This window comes from the organism of the source record quoted next, unplaced genomic scaffold, assembly GCF_019419815.1.
Source record: "Pyrus x bretschneideri cultivar Hongxiangsu unplaced genomic scaffold, Pyrus_bretschneideri_v1 Contig22, whole genome shotgun sequence".
NCBI lineage: Eukaryota > Viridiplantae > Streptophyta > Magnoliopsida > Rosales > Rosaceae > Pyrus > Pyrus x bretschneideri.
Window position 1 is genome coordinate 4277180 of NW_025999524.1, and position 17540 is coordinate 4294719.

General features: G+C 36.1%; 2 protein-coding genes across 2 annotated transcripts; both read right to left on the minus strand.

Moving 5' to 3' along the window:
• Positions 1 to 2297: 2297 nt before the first annotated feature.
• Positions 2298 to 3240, minus strand: LOC103947779 (zinc finger protein GIS3-like). The gene has a single exon (XM_009358737.3). The coding sequence runs from the start codon at positions 3160 to 3162 to the stop codon at positions 2458 to 2460; it is 705 nt and encodes a 234-aa protein (XP_009357012.1). The 5' UTR covers positions 3163 to 3240; the 3' UTR covers positions 2298 to 2457.
• Positions 3241 to 12264: 9024 nt separating this feature from the next.
• Positions 12265 to 16967, minus strand: LOC103947794 (chaperone protein dnaJ 15). Its single transcript, XM_009358755.3, is given in 12 exon segments — positions 12265 to 12737; positions 13273 to 13326; positions 13418 to 13566; positions 13670 to 13778; positions 13902 to 13991; positions 14614 to 14664; positions 14838 to 14942; positions 15019 to 15130; positions 15201 to 15237; positions 15240 to 15282; positions 15506 to 15629; positions 16517 to 16967. Coding segments are annotated over 12 exon segments (1245 nt in total). The 5' UTR covers positions 16648 to 16967; the 3' UTR covers positions 12265 to 12497.
• Positions 16968 to 17540: the final 573 nt, after the last annotated feature.

Consider the following 17540-nt stretch of genomic DNA (forward strand, 5'->3'; position numbering starts at 1 on the left):
TGCACACCCTATCTTAGCTCCTTTCTTTACTCCTCAAATCATCAAATATTTCATGCCAAAAACAAACAAACAATATAAAGGAAAACCCTAAAAGCATCTAATCCTCCATCTCTACTCTAGTACTTCATGTATAACTTATAATTTCTCTTGTTTCCTTGTAGAAGTCTAACTCTAGCTAGTTCCCACCCTAGCTAATATGAAATGAACACTACATGACTCATTTTTAAAAATGAGTCATTCTTCATTCATGTAAATCACAGTTTAATGATATATTTAAATATATTTAAACATAACTCGATAAAAATATTAAAAAAAAAAATTGCACCCATACCAAATTGTAATTAACAGAAATGTAGGAATGCCATATTTCCTTTCAAATTTAATTAAGATGTCGGCAAGCTGACTTCTTGGGTGCCCATAGTTCATATTATTGGGTGCAAAAAGCACCGACGTTGTGTTAGTTCAAGACTTGAATTAACACCACGAAAGGGTACCATTTTTGGTAGTGCCACCTACCTTTTGACCGAGCAACTTAAGATTTGTGGGAAGAAACCCTAGAAAAAACCAATGATGCGTATATATAAGATGCTTGCTTGGCATGCATTATCTTGTTTTCGTGCTAACACGTAAGCTTTAGTTTGTTTTACCCACAAGAAACTCTCCCAACTTGCTCAGCTTGTAATTAAATTTAAATCGAACCACTTCTCTCTATAACTCTATTTTTATTTTTTTATGTTTCTTAATACAACAGCAACACTGATCACTCTATCTGTGCTGCTTTTTTCTGGTTGGATATCAGCAACCAATTAATTAACCTCCATTAGACCTTAGCTGCTAGCTTGATTAATAAACTAATCGCTTAATAATTACAGGGAACACTGAAAGATTGTAGTGTTTAACTTAAACCCTAGTGTTATTTCAGCTTATCCAATCAAACCACTACTTTTCTATCAGTTGTGGGAGATTGGTCTGCATGTGATTGGTCCCACATTTCCATCACCACCACCTACTAGTCAAGAGGAAGAGAGGTGAAAAGAAGGCACCAACAAACCATCAATGGGTTAGTTGGGAGTCTTTTGTGATTAGAAACTCCTGAAATGATATATTTAATTAATAATTTGAGTTAATTAAATTGTGTAGTCATTAGGTAAAATATACTAAAAACTAAGAATATTTACTCAGTTAGCTGATGCAATTATCTGCCTAATTAAGTTGATCATGTTGTCAGCGAATTCTTAAGTACATAATAATATAAAGTAATAATGTTTAATGTTTTTGGTGTCTTTTAATTGGAATCATATACTGCAGCCCTGAAGAACATCTTTCGTTTATCTATGCAGAAGCATATAATTGTCAACCCATGCTTTCATGTATGAGATAAAAAAGAGAGGAGGGACCATATATAGTGGAGAAGAGATAATTGGAGCAATGGTCTTTAAATTTTAGCTCAATTAGAGTTTTGGTCCTTGAGCTAAACATTTGTGAGTATTGGTCCCTTGAACTTGTTATAATATGGAACAATGATCATTTTGGCTAACTCCGTTACAACTTCCACTGATTTTTTGTCCCTTAAATCTTTTATTTTGGATGGAAGTTCTAACAGAGGTCGCCTAACAAGTTCAGGAACCAAGTCACGGTTCTAGTTTAAGAACCAAAGCTCCAAAAAAATTTATTAGACAAGCGTGTGAGATAAATTCTTATTAATTAAATGGTAAAATTTGAATATAATTAGTGTCAAAATCTATTTTAATGAAACTCACTATACTTTAATCTCTACCATGACTACTTGAGTAGTCAACACCAGATGGTTGGCAATGGCATACACATCTTTCACTTTATATATCAATTAATTAATTAACAAAATGAACGTTCTAAAGTAGCCTTAGAATGTGAAGATTTTCTCAACTTAATTTGTTGCTTCAAAAGTCCAGATTATCACAGATGTCCAGATTCTCAGGAATCAGATAAATTTCTAAAGTGAGCATTATCATTTGGATTTTGCAAGTACTTCCCCATTTACATGTACTTTCACATTCCTTTTTCATTTCCTTTGGATCCTTTCAAAAAGTTTTCCTTTATAGCATTAAACTCTATGTCGACGACTCAAGATGCAGAAAGTCTCAACGTCCCACTTTCATCATTCCAACTCTTAAGTGGGATTTCCGCTTTCTGAAAGAGAAATCCCAGTAGACCAAGAACTAGACGAAACCGAATGATCCAAATACGAACTTGTATTGTATTCTACCTACTTATCGTGAACCTAGTGGCAAAAGAAAGAGAAAAAAAAAGAGGAAAAATAGTAGAAATGAGGCTTAGTGAGCATTGTATATGCCCGTTAAATTACGTTCTTAAAATAAACAAATAAATAAAATTTGAAATGTACAAAGATCTCCACTAGCAAAATGCACATTTTTTCCCAGTTGAGTTCATATTACAAAAACCATTTATTTTTCTGAGTTAAAGGCTGAGATGCAAGTCCAAGCCCAATGCATCGTCGAAACTGGGCCCAACATCCCCTTTCGTGAACCTACTCAACGACGGCCCATCCGCTCTCCCGTGGGCCCGGCCCTGTTGTAGTACCTGATGATGAGCCGGCCCCATTGAAGTCAATGCGGAATCCCCTACACCGCCACCGTAGGAATAACTCCCTGCAGCCCTCCCGTGATTGCTCCCCGCGGGAAACACGCACCCGTGCGATACATGGAACGGGGTGGTCGCGCGCTGGACGTAAACCCACGACGGGTTTGCCGGAGACGCCGCCGGAACCATCACGGATCCGGCCGGAGAGAGGAGGTGAGGCGGCGGAGCGAAGGCGGTGATGATGGGATTTCGGGCGTAGGAGACGGTGGCGTTTCTGCTGGCTTGGAGCTGAGCTCGCTTGAGCTGCTGGCGCTCTTTCTTGTGGGCGTTCTGGTGGCCACCGAGGGCTTGGGAGTTGGCGAATTCACGGCAGCAGTACTGGCACTCATATTTACGGTCGCCGGAGGTGGAGAAGGGGGCGGATTCAGGTGAGCCGGAAGGGGTTGTGGCGGTCTTGGTGGAGTCGAGTACGGCTGATGATTCCACGTCGTCTTCTTGGACATTGAAACCGAAGAGTTTTAAGCGTGTAGTTGTGTTGTTGGTTGGTTTGGGTTCATAGTGAAGCTCTGCAGCCTCGGCCATGCTTGCTTTTAAGATAGAGAAATGAAGTGATGAGAGAGAGAGAGAGAGAGAGAGAGAGAGAGAGAAGGAAAGGGAAATGGAGGATGCAGGGGAGTTGTTGCATGTGTTGGGGTATTTATACACAGGATAACAAAAAGAGGGTCTTCAATTCCATAAAAAAAATAATTAAAAACAATTATTTTAAAGTGTTGGTACCAATTTTTAGAGGTGTTTGATTTTTGTAGTCCAACTCACCATGGTTCAATTTTTAAAATAATCTTAATTATTCGATTTTCAGAATTAATTTTCACATTTTATTTTTCGAAAATCAACCTCAGAACTTCAAAGCGTAGATGTGACTGAGCCGACCACCCTCCTCTAAGGATTTTAACCCTTTAATGATGTAATTTAGTTGATTGGAATCGTATATGTATAATATATGTATGTGTGTATATAGGTGGTAGACGGTGGGAGAGAGACGGTTGCAGGTTGCGGACATCCCAAGGGGAAGAAAGTGAGAGTTATGTAATGTAAAGATGTAAAGATGTAAAGATTTAATGATAGGAACACGACCCAAGGACACTCTAGGGCCCAAGGATTGCACTTGTCTTGCCACTTAATCTACTTCTTTTCAATTCTTTCACTTCTGTTTCTTTCTTTCAATACATGTCAAGGTGCAAGAATGCCCTTTGCTTGACATGATGGGATTTCAAATTCAAAATTATAATTCAATACCGCTATTTAGATGTACATTACTGATCACGTCGTCGAAACATATTTTCACAGAGTTAGTTATATACGAATTTATATGCATTAAAGAATCTGGTAGTAACACGATTTATTTTGTATTTCTAAACAACATTACTGGTTACAAATTGCTAAAGACGAATGTTTGAGTTCTGTCATTTGTGACTTGAGGAGACAATGATGCATGTGATGGCTAGCATGGTACGGCGTTTGGTGTATATGTATTTATATACAAATTAATTTAAAGTAAATCTACATGATTGAGTTTGTCCACTACCGTTTCAACCAGGAAGTGCTTAATCAACGACCATCTTAATTTCTTATTATTATTTGTGGTTATTATATTTTAAGCCAAACAAGCTATGTGATTAACTTGTAATTTCATTTTCTATGAATTGGACCAGGACCATCATATTTCATATGAGCCGCTCACTTAGAGGATTATCAGCCACATGGGAAAAAAAATAGGGTTAGAAAAGTCTGGATGCATGTAATTTAACTTAGTGCATGGGCCAGTACGACTAGTTTTCCTTTCAGTCAGTGATGATGGGAACTTTGGGGAAGATGACCAATCCCTATCTAAAGAAAATAATGTTTCATCAAAATTAAGAAACTTTGCCCGGAGATTGGAGGAGAAATTTTTAATTGTTATAGAAACACAAGTGTACATCACATGTTTTAATAGTAGTGGTAGAAAATTTTATTTTTTAAGTTATTAACTTTTTAACATACATATCTCACTATTTGTATAATGACACATGATGTACTACTCCGTATACCACGTCACACTGAAAAATCTCTCGGATTGGAGAACCTCTCATGCCTTATACTAAAAAATCTTTGTTGGGCAACACGTCTTACACTCCATGACAAGTACACTCTTCTTATTTAGTGTTCGTTTGAAAGTGTTTTTAAATGACTAAACGCGCTTTTAGCGGAAATGTTTGGAGTTCTAAAAACATTTAAAGTGTTTCATGCAAAAAACACATAACTGAGGCTTCTTCCATGAAACACTTTAAGTGTTTTTTCAGGATTAACTTGTATTTTTATTAACAATTTATTTAAAAAATATTTTCATCATTAGTGCTTTCAGTCATTTTAAAAACCCTTCAAACGAGCTCTTATAGTCCTATATATTTATCAAATCAATTGCACACTGTTATTTATAGTCTTATATACTCCTTGCTATAGGGTAAGTGAATTTTACCTAACTATAACATGAATTTTACTATAATAATATCTCAAATTGATTGCACATTATTGTAGATTTTAATTTTAATACGTTATAATGCATGATGAACTCGAGATACAGTCTTATGACATCTTCATTGCATAATAGTCTTTGAAGCTAAAAAAACTGTAATACTACTTTTCTGATTAGGTTTTTGAGTACGTGCAAACTAAGTTTTTCACATTTTAAAAACTTGGGTACTTTGGAATCTCGTACTGTGTGGGGGACGAAACTCGATGAAGCAACATGAAGTCCATTTCTCTATTTTGGGAATTAGGATTCTCTTTCCTCTTTTTTTTTTATTTTATTCTCTCATATTCTCTTATTTTATGTTTTTTTATTATAAAAAAATTAACATAAGATATTGACATGACTTAACCATAACCGTTTAAATAAGAAAAGAAGGAAAAGGAAAGAAAAAAAGAGGAGAGAGAATCTCCTTCCTTTCCCCTGACTCCAACTGCTCCTTCAACTGCTAGAAGCTTAGAAAATTTAAAATCCCAAAACTTGTAACATCCACTCTTTCTCTCTCTCTCTCTCTCTCTCTCTCTCTCTCAACAATGAAACTTGAGTTTCCAAATTTACCATCGCCTCATGGTCCCGTTTGATGGCTCCGGGGTGCTCAATCTCAGGAGCCGACAGCACCCACCAATGACCCTTTCCTTTCCCTCCAAAGTCAAAACTTTATGCATGCAAATATGCAAAATCCAAATCTTTCATGGTTTTTGGCACTCGTGATGGGTCCCACGTCAAGAGATGGATTCAAACTGAGATCTCCTACCGTCGGTTTGCCTCTACTCCACTTCGCATGGCCCACGTGTCACCGTCTACTTATCTTCCATATCTAAACCCTAGTGACGGTAATGATGGCAGTATCGTGAATAAAGTCAACATGGGAAGCTCTTATAACTCAAGCTAGGGTTGGAGAGTTGGGTTCGGGGTGTGTTTGCAACTTATATTTGGGCCCCACGGACCCCACCATTACGTGTTGATGATCAATAGTAGTTTAGGATGTTTGCGTGATTGACGTTGAAGTCCGTATAAGTATAATTAATCAAATGAATAATCAATGAATGTGATTTACTTTTTCTTTGCGAGAGATCTCTGCGAATCTTACTAAGTTACTAACTACGAGAGAAAATTATAAAGACAGACAAGAAGTTGGCTTTCGTAATCTCCCACTTCGAGAGCATAAAGTTGCTTAATTATAAACCCTAACCCTAATAAGTCTTCATCACAACTCCAAACCTGACCCACCTTGTCTCCTCTTTCTCCTCTTTCCTATTTCCTTAGTCAAATTTTCCCATACAAGAAAAATCCCCTCGATCCCATATACCCCATCATCATCTGGACCACCTTTCGAGTGAGAGCTTGCATTCTTTTTCGACCGTTAGATTTCACAATTAATCATGTGTTTTTTGTTTTTGTTTTGTGGTCTGGATAATCAATCATGATTACTAATATTATATACCACAAAACAACAGGCGCCATTACAAAGCTTAAATATGACCTAGATATGCTATGTTTAGGTAAACGAAAGTCAATCACTCCATCATGCATGTTTGATCTCATGGGTATTTAACTTGTTCACCCTCTACCCAAATATCTAGACTTCATTTTGTTTATAGGGAGGGCTTCAATCACATCAAATGAACTGAACTACCTTAACTGATTATCGTTTTTTACGAATTATTCATGTAAAAAAAATTTCAAACAATTTAATTATCATCACGACTATTATAACGTTCTTTCTATTTGTTTGATTACAATTAATAACTAGATAGCGTTTTCATTAATCGAATAACGTTTTTCAATTATTTAATTTTCTACTAACTAAAGAGTGGGAAAAAGAATAGAGTTATTGATTAATTTGAATAATGATCCCACAAGCGACTCATTTCGTTTGTTAAGAGGAGAGATGATTCCTTCATCAAAGGAGCACGCCAATTTGTACAAAGCAGGTAGGAGATGATAGTTGAGACTTGTGATGGGCCATTCCTGTATAGTTTTATGTGGGTCCATAATGCTGAAGTCTCGAACATGAAACATAGAAGAGTTTCGAGTATATTGATAAGGAGGAGGGAGAGTGAGAATCCTATTTGGATTTTTGGAATTCATAAATCATATTCGTTCATTATACATTTTACAGTTATAAATTATTTTAAATTTTTTCATTTAAAATTGAAGATAAATAACACTTGATGAAAACTGACCTTACAATGTACAATGAACGAACACGATTTATGAATCTCTAAAATCCTCTCACCTGAGGGTTGTGAATTATTGTTCTAAATTACTACTGCACATTGATTTAGGACTTGGGATGGGGAATATCTCTGCATTAATTAGTTTGAAATGATGCATTTCTACTAATTAAACCTAACACCTTTTTTGCTTTATTAATTGGATCCAATGATCCCTTTGGGTCGTTCTCACTCATCTATCAGTCACTTTGAGTCTCAAGTCACACTTGAGGGGAGGGTTAGCAAAACCAGGCCAACTAGCTGGGGTTCTCAAGAAATGGGGCTCACCTTGTACGTCCCAAGGCGACCTTCTCATTTACATGCATGTCTGTACCATAAAGTTGAAGAGTTCATTTCATATCGCTAGACTCTCTTTATGAAAATTGAATCCGAAACTTTCATTTTGTTATAGAAATGAATATTACCATACCGCTAGTAATTGAATAAAAGTTACAATTTATATATATAAAAAAAGCCCATTTTCTAACGTTCTGCACTTTTCTCTTTCAATGCATGGTTTGGAGTTTTTATGTTCATTGAAAAAGAAAAAAAAAAAAAAAAGCATTTGGACATACAAGTCGAAACACCGATCAAACATGCCGCACAAGAGGGGAGATCGAGCAATGGCTTAACTGGAAGCTAAAATATAATGTAATGTAATGCATGTTGTAGGACGGGTGACATAGGCACAAGGGTTTCTCCACTGATGGAGGGTTAGGCATGTGAAGCAGCAGCTTCTACTTGGTTGATCAAACTCTGGCAGGGCCCGCGCACATTAGGGCACGTTGGGACCACCTCAATTTCCAAGTTTTGTGACATTGGACCTACAAGGTCTGTCAAATAAGACGTGTTTAAGTTAATTAGTAGTCGGGGTGGTGAGAGGATTGTCCAATCACTAATGTTGATTAATTAACAACTGTCTACTTAACAATGGGTTTCTTGTTCCTGATGTTGTAATGGTTTCCACCATCTAAATATAAAACATATTTTAGGGCCTTAATCATGCTTTTTTGTTTTGTTGTTGATTGAAATGATGCCAATATTATCGTTTTAAGATTGCCTAAATCTCGAGCATGGCCCACCTAGTTGTGCTTAAACCAATGACAAGACAACATCGATTGTATTAATTAAACAAGAGAGATTAGTATTTAAGACATGATCCCATATCATGTTAAAACCCCATTAACTTTCTAATCACCTTTATTTTTGTTTCTTTTCTGCAACCATTACTTTTGGAAGGATCCAAAAAGGATAAAAAGATAACCCCAATGTGTGTGACTTAGTTTTCAAGTTGGAAATCCCTTTTATGGATATGTCTAGGGAATTTTCAAGGGAAATTCCAAACAATATGGGTTACTCAATGAGCCTCTTCCAAGTGACACTACCTACTTCTTTTTCTTAATAAAATAATGGTGAAGGTTGGGTGGAGTTAGCTTTAAGTCATGTGAATTTTGAAGTGGCACTCTTTCTCTCTCTCTATTATTCAACTAATACATACCATTATTAATTAATCCAACTTAATTAGAGCTAAACCCTAGGTTATTTCAGTCTAGAATGTTTTATATATACAAATAATTAAGAGCATCGCTACATGAAGTCCATCAAACTTTTTGGTTTTAAAAATCCATTATTTGAAGTCCCTGAATTGATTTGGAGAAGGACTTTAGTCAATCAATGAGACAAAATCGATGTGGTATGTTTGTTAAAAAATGTGAGAAATAGAGACACCTAGACGGCTACACGAAAAACACACCCAAACAACATATAACCCAAACAACATATGTAGCTGGGAGACACCTGCACACGACATGACAAAAATCACATTTGAAAATTCTCCATTAAATTCTGCTGAATCACTGCTCCCTGCCCTGTGCCACAAGTTCAATGCCATTAGGCCATCTCCAGGACGGCTAAACGTAGTCCTTAGTTATATTTTAGCTTTCTCAAAATTAATACTTTAAACATGATTTTAGGGTCAAATTTTTCTATCTCCAACCATGCAAGGTTATATTCTATTCTCCTTCATATTTTACTACTTTTTAGAGACAAACTTAAACTGATTCTTCTAACTCGATTATCTTTAGTCCTTTGGTTGGAGACTGATTTTGTCAATTTTAGGGCTAAATGTGACCTATAGCCCTTGACTGTAGATGACCTTAGGGTTCTACCAAGTCTATCCATGTTGACTCAGTGACCACTGTATTTTCCTCAATCTTTTTTTTTTTTTTTTTATTGTGAACTAATTTGAGATACTTAGTAGTAGACGGTTCTCACATTTAGTACGAAAGTGTACGCGAGATCGAGTGAAATGAAAACACATAAAAATTTTATATTTTTGTAAGAAGTGCTCTCCGAACAATGTGGTTGAAACACCCCTAAACAAGTGTGTTCTCCAAACCTGGGTGAAAACCACCACATGAAGTTGTTTACCAAAAAAGAAAAAAGAAAAAAAAACCACCACATGAAGTTATAAAACAAGGTGGCAACTATTCAGAACCTACTGTTCCTGAACATGGGGATCGAATCTAGCACAAGATATATATGTATTTATATACATATTTATGTACATAAAAGGATCCCATAGTTTTTATACACATGTGGGGCTTGGTCTTAGAAAATGGGTTTAAGCATTTACTAATCTACATTCTATACATGATCCGCTTAATTAAATTAAACCAAGAACACTCGCATAAACTATCCCATGAATTCTGCAGGAATTTGTCCGACTCTCATGGCTTTCATTAAAAACAAGATCCAAGTGGATGCATCTGTCTAAAGTTCTGAACCGTAGACTTGAAAACATCGGTCAAGACAAACTTTTGGCTTGATTAATTATTGAGTTGGAAAGAATCCTTGGCTTGCTAATTAGGTTTCCCTGAGGTGACTGGTTTTTGGCCAATCCAAAATAGTCCACGCGCAGATAACCTAAGACTCTGTTTACTATTCTTAGTGGTCCCTTATTTTAAGGAAAGGTTAACGTTTTCCATGGTTGTTTACGATGGCGAAGTCATAAATTTTGTTAAAAATGATCAGTTTTAAATTACTATAAAATTAGGATAAATTAAGCTTATACATGAAAATTACTTAAGGAATGACCATAAGTATCAACTTATTTAGCATACAAAATATTCCAAACTTTCCAACCTTGATATCGTTATGATTTAGTTAATTACATTATGGCAGATGATGCTTTACAACAATGATAAAAAACAATTATGCTTACACACCTTGGTGTGAATTTGAATAAAAGTAATTAGATATGAGTATGAAGACTTGAAATTAAATATCTTTTATTTGATTAAGAGGCAAAGAATGAAAGTATAAAATTAAGTGTTGGACCCTCATCTATGAGCAAATTACATTTGTTGGACCTTCCTAAGCTTTAACTGGCTCAGCCAGTCAGTGGCGGAGTCAGGATTACATAACAATGGGGTCATGATAAGTAAGTGTAAAATTAAGCATATTTTTGTTTATAGTTTGTCCACGTAGTAATATCGTATCTTTTGTTTATATGTAAAGCGCTAACAAAAAGTAAAAGAAAACATCAAGCACCACACATGGCAATAAACCACGAATCAAGAAGTCAATACATCCAGAAAATATGCAGTCAAGGACAGAAGTGGAAATAAGAACACGAGTTTTTTTTTGTCAATTAATAAGAATTTGAGTTACGCACATTGTAAGGGACAGATGAAATCTGAATTAAGAAGAAGATAGAGGAAAGAAAGAAGAAAATTGAAGCAGCAGCAGCAGAGAGGAGATTGTTGAGAAACAAAAAGCTAACCTACAAACCATTTCTTTCCTAAACTGGTAGGGATCAAGACAAAAAAACAAGAGGGAAAACATTGGGTTATTGGGGTCATGTGAGCTCAATGACCCCAGCGTGGCTCCACTAGTGCAGCCAGTGGTTGTTTAAACCAATCAATTTGTTGATTGATTGAAGCAATTGTATACTATGAAGTGTTATTAAGAGAAATTTCTGTAGGATGCTTGATTAGGTGGATTTTTACACTTGATAGACCAACGTGAGGTCGAATAAAACTAAAATAAAATTTACAGATAATTTTGTACTTACGTAAGAAATGTCTTACAAATAACGTAACTAAATACCCTCTCATGGGCCATGCATGAGCATAAATAATCTCTGCTGTTTACATTTTTTTATAGAAAACAACTTATGAAATGCAATTTTTATTAATTTTTTCTCCTCCATCGTGGGTATTCTAAAAGTGGGACCAAATTCCTACTCACAAGTCACAACTCATATAGCCCATTCGGACCACTACATCGTCAACGCTGTGATCCAAATCTCAATGGGCTTGTAATATATGCATTGGAAAAACTTTCGGCCATCATCATATGGTTATGTTGACGAAAGTCTAACTTTACATTGATACTATAAAGTTTAAGGAGAGATTGATTACTCTTACCATCAGTACTACGACATACCAACAATCTCAGGTTGAAAGGGCTTACGTGTGATACTTAATTGCCAGCCGTCACCGATATGAATTTACGTAAGAATATACAAACTGCATACCAAAGAAAACTATTGATAGCATGGATTGAACTTGGATTAGAGGTTAACCATGAACACACCCTTACCAACTGAATCAACGGAAATTTATGTTGGAAAATCTAATTTTATGATTGTATTTGTTCGTACACAAAATATGTTATGATTAAACTGAGAGTTAATATGTGATGACTTAAGATAAAATATTAATAAATAGATAACGTGTATAAAATAAGTGAATTGGTACTAATATCACGTGATGGTGTGAGAGTGACACTGAATAATACCGTATGAGGCGCAAAACTGAAAATTTGAGGAATCATAACTTGAACGTGTTTGAAATGAAATGGTGCATAAACATGGATAATTCATGAGAGACTTGAGGATTATGAAATTTAATAATTTATACAGATGCATTTTCTAACTGGCACGTTTTACAGAAGCAAAACTACAACATATGATAACACCAAGAACAACAATTGGGCAACCTATAAGAGAAAAATTTCAAAGAAAAGGCGATACAAGACGAGCCCCTACGCAACAGAACTGCGCGAGCATTTGACACGAATGGATATTGAAACATCTCAAATAATAAAAAATATTCCAGACAGACGGATTCTCAACCAAGTTTTTTATCTGATCCTTTGAGGTTAAGATTGAACCATTTCTTTTTACCCGACTTATCCTTCCCGTCAGAGCCTCCATCTTCCACTGGGCTCTCCGCCTTTGAATCCTCGCCAGGATTTTTGCTAGAGCTGCCGTTAGCCGTACCACTACCACCACCCACGATGATACTGTTTGTCCTGGTGATAGTGAAGGAAGAATGGATATGGTCTCTCTGTTTCAGCAGCTCATCTACCTGATTTAAGTAGAATTATAAGATCCAATCAGAAAACAAATACGGAAGAAAGAAAGGGATAGTGATAGCAACAAAGTCTTCCATTGATTAAAACATAGAGGGGTGAACTTTAAACTTAGAGACTAAGTCCCTCAAATTCCATTAAAACCAGACCAGCTGGCGAGGATTGGGAAAACCAGACTGGCTGGGAGAGTGAACTTTACTAGCCACCCACATCAGATTACGGAGTCTGAAAGTATTCGATGGATTGTGGTGATGAGAGGAAGGCTGCTACACATTTTTCCGAAAGTAATGCTTTGCTCAAATTGATGTCTGAGAGGCTGCTTAGACACTACCATCAAACTTCATTGATGGTTTTTTCTTTTAACTGAAACCCAAAACCTGGCCTAGAATCTAGACTCGGTAAAGAAAAGAAGCAAAAAAGTTGTTCACACGTACTAAGAATTTCATGCAGTAACGAGTATGTTTATGAATGCATCCATGCTTAGCAGTGTGTTATAATTTACAAATGATGAGAACTATGCACAAAACTTACAGATTGCTTTTCTTGGGTGTATCTGTTGGTCACTTCTTGAAAGCGTTGCAATGCCTACATAACATTACAGAAAACTTGTAAATATAAACATTAAACATGATCAATTCCTATTACAAGCCACAGCAAAGAAAATCCAGACCAATACCTTCCTGTACTCTGTCTCAAATTGACGAAGTTCATTTCTCTTTCTTAAAATCTGAGCCTCAATCTCTTTAAGCTTCTCCGTCGTATCCTCGTATGACCTTACACAAAGTGCCTCAATTGTATAGGTAGCAGTCTTAAAAAAATTGTCTCCTGAAGAAATATCAGTGGAGGTTAAACAACAGGATGACCAACGATTTATGACAGAGTTAACCCCAAAAAGCAAAAGAACAAGGGACCAAATCAAAGTTCAGACCATAAACAGCGAATATATGAGTGCCAGCTTTTAGTTCTGAAACCTCACAAGGTTGAAGACCTTCCAACCTCTTAAAGAAAGCAGCTTCAGGGTCCTTTGCCATAGCCAACTACACCATTAAAACCATACATCATTTTGAGCCATAAATAGAAATCTATTAAATCGCCACTTCTCAGGCCCATCCAGAAACAGCAGGAAACAAACTTTAAGAAAAGAAAAATCAGTGTCCTACCGCATTCAAAGTCGAATCCATTCTGTATACTTGAAAATGCAGAAAATACATCCCTGCAGACGTTATTTTGCCTGTCTTCTCACTATCTTCCTGTACATAGAAGCAATAACAATCATATTTCCTATATCCACGTGCAAGTCCCACAAATTAGAACATAGCTGGTATTGACAAAACAAACACATAGTAATTGATACCTAATCCAGTCATGAAAAGAAAAGGAACAATGCTGCAACATTGAATTGTGACTTGCTACAAAGCAAATTAGAACACAAATAAAAACTTAAAATAGCTTATAAATAAGACGTTAATCAGTGGACTGGTCTGGATAAAATGCATTGTAGAATAATGCAGCGCAACACCTATATAGACATTATCTATCTTAGAAACACCCTAAAGTTTCCCTTTTCTAGTAAGTTTTCTTAAAAGGGCTTACTTGAACATACGTCACTTCAGTCAAACATGGGGAGATCTTCATGACAAGATCATGACCGGTTAAAATTACTTTTCATAACAGGTTCAAAAGAGGTTCGGTGACCACTAGATCCGTTCAAGTTGTGTGTGCATGTGTATTGTCGGCACGCTAAAGCAGACAAGTAGAAGCCAACCATTTATGTTTAAATCTCAAATGATTTCAGGCAATTTACTCCAATGGATTTCAAACATGATTATAAAAAAGAAATGAGGTGAAGCATCGGAGAATAATATGAAGTACCTGTAAGGCTAAACCATAACCACCATGGACATCTTGCTCGAAATAAAGTAACTGCACATCACAACGGTTTGATTGAAATATAAGTAAGGGTCCTAGTATTATCAACAAAGCAGTTACATTGAATAGATGCTTCATGGTACATCGTCATCAACAGGATGCAGAAAAGGATATATGTATCAGTATATCGATTGGATATATGTGTGTGTGTGTGTGTGTGTATGCACCTTAAATTTGCTTTGTGCAGTTGAGGTAACTCTAACTACAATCCCTGATTCGGCTTGTTCCTCACTGATTGTTACACCAAAAAAGTGAGCACACTGTTTTTCCACCTGCAGCAAATCACAAAACATGTAAAAGATGCACCAAATCCACTACTGTTTCATAGTGATACGAACAAAACAGCACCTTTCCACTAACTGAAGCTCCAATTGGGAGAGGTCTGACTGTAACTGTACCATTAAGAGCTTCTTCAAGTACATTGGCGGAAATTGTCGTCTTGATAGGGACACCCAACTTGCTATAACGAATAAAATGATTATCAAAAGACAATGATCCAAAACCCACACAAATATCTAACAATATATTACCTGAATAAAGCAGCAAACATTGTATTGACAGTCCCAGGTTTGACAAGTCAATTTCCATGTCCATGGCATCAGCATCAAGAGCCTGAAACAACATAAACAATTAAATTTCAAACTCCATGTAGAGAAATGAATGTAATTTACAAAAGTCAAATCTGAATAGAAGTATTGACTGATGCATTCCTTAAAATTACACAATAGACCCAAACAAATGAAATCAAGAATCTACTCAGCAGTATATATGTTTATTGTGGGTTTGGGGAGAGGGATGGGATGGAATAGAATAGTGAGCTAAATTCAAAAAGCACCTCAAACCCTGCACTGTCGTACTGCCTCCTCTTCTCTGGATCCGACAAGATGCTATACGAAAATGCAACCTCCTTGAAATGTTCTGAAGCTTCAGGATTGTTGGTATTCTTGTCTGGATGATACCTTTTCATAATTTGGTTCAAAACAAGATTGTACTTGAAATATGTCTCAGAATAGCACTCTAGTTATTAACATCACGCTGAATGAACGGTCACGTGTACTTTCATCACATTATAATGATCAAATGCAATAAAACTATGTGAAACAGGAAAAACAAGAAAACATTGCGTAGAATCATGGTTACATTCATGAATTGGGGTCGTTTTACATCTATCAAGGGAAAAAAAATGTAAGATTGATTAGTGAGGGAGAGTGAGGGAAGGAGCTTTTGGGCATCAAGCAATAATTACATCTGCTGATGCTAAAATTCACTTGGCATTCAAGATTGTTCATCGTCTTTGAGGCATTGACATAGACACATGCATGCATGGGGCACCACACAGCAAACACAGCATGGACATCTGATTCTTTCTGCATATCACAGCACGGACATCTGATTCTTTCTGCATAACGTATATGTTTCTAAATAATTCTAGTTCCAATTTTAACCAGTAGATACTGACAGATCCCGCAGAAGGATTCAAAACACAGTAAGGCAGCTCAATTCCCACTTTCTATGGCACAATCATTTCTCTATGATAAACAAATTATTAACACAGCTCGAATGGTGAAGATCAACTCCAAGCAAAATGGCTTAACAAGACTAGAATAAAGACTTACAAAATCAAATCAATCGCCTTCAACAAAACGCAATACACAACCACCACAAACAATTCAAATTCCACACACTAAACCACATTTTTGGCACATGTTCGAAAGCTTGAGCCTATAACCTTGATCGTAGTAACAATATCCTAATTCCTCACTCAGCTGAAATCAAACACTAAACCTACAATAACATGAATAAAACCGAACATTTGAATTAAACAAATAAAGGGAATTGAACTTACTTGAGAGCAAGCTTTCTGTAAGCGGTTTTAATCTCCTGATCAGTCGAATCCCTCGAAATGCACAGCACCTCATAGGGGTCCCGCCGTATCGCCGGCGCCGACGTCCCTTCCAATTTCGAATTCGTCTCCATCTCTCTCTCTCCCTCCTCTCTTCTCTCTCTGAAGAAAATTATACCTTACAATCTGGAAATTAGAGCAATCTCCTTCGAAGCAGCCGAGTTGGTCTAATCATGGAAGAATCGAATTGAAAAACAATAGTAAAATTGCAACTTTTGGTCGTATTGGATCGCTCTCTCTTTTTCTGATCTCGGGAAATGAAGAAGGGATGAGAATTTGTATGGCGAACAGGTCAAGGGATTGGAACAAAAAATTGATCTAATCCAAACGAGGCCTAATAGCTGAAAGAAAGAGAGAAAGAAAAAGATAAATTAGGGTTTTGTACCATTTTCGCGTGTGAGAGAGAGGGAGAGCTTGAGGGAGCCGGAGAAGACCCAAAGCCAGCACACTTGCCTTGTCTTCCCTTCGCAAATTTCCCCTTCTACTCTTTTTTTTGTGTTTTTTTTGGTTTTAGTAATTTACACAAACATCACCTGATCATTTTTTTTTTCTACTTTTTTTTTAGGGTATTTTTGTCTATTTAATATCTAAAACAATTATTTATTCAATTTCAAAGATATACAAAAAAATAGAGAGCAACTAGACTCAACCATATAAAGTAATTGGTTGTATGAATAATCAAATGAGAAATTTATTATCACCTCATGCAGAGATCATATTTAAGCATGCCTAAGTTCTCGGGTTAGTAGGAGACACCATCTTTAATAGATGCATAGCAAACAATATTACAATCACATATTAAATAAATATAAAAAATGATTATTCCTTTTAATTGCCCCTATTATTTTGTTCTTCCAGATTTTGTATTAGGCAAGGTGTTTTGTTAACTTTAACGAAATACTACTGTTACGGTTTATTTTTAACGAAAAATCACATCTTCACATTTTTTTGTATTATTTACCATACC

Bases quoted from the DNA above. Each gene is read 5' to 3' on its own strand.
- LOC103947779 (XM_009358737.3), bottom strand. From the start codon at position 3,162: ATGGCCGAGGCTGCAGAGCTTCACTATGAACCCAAACCAACCAACAAC.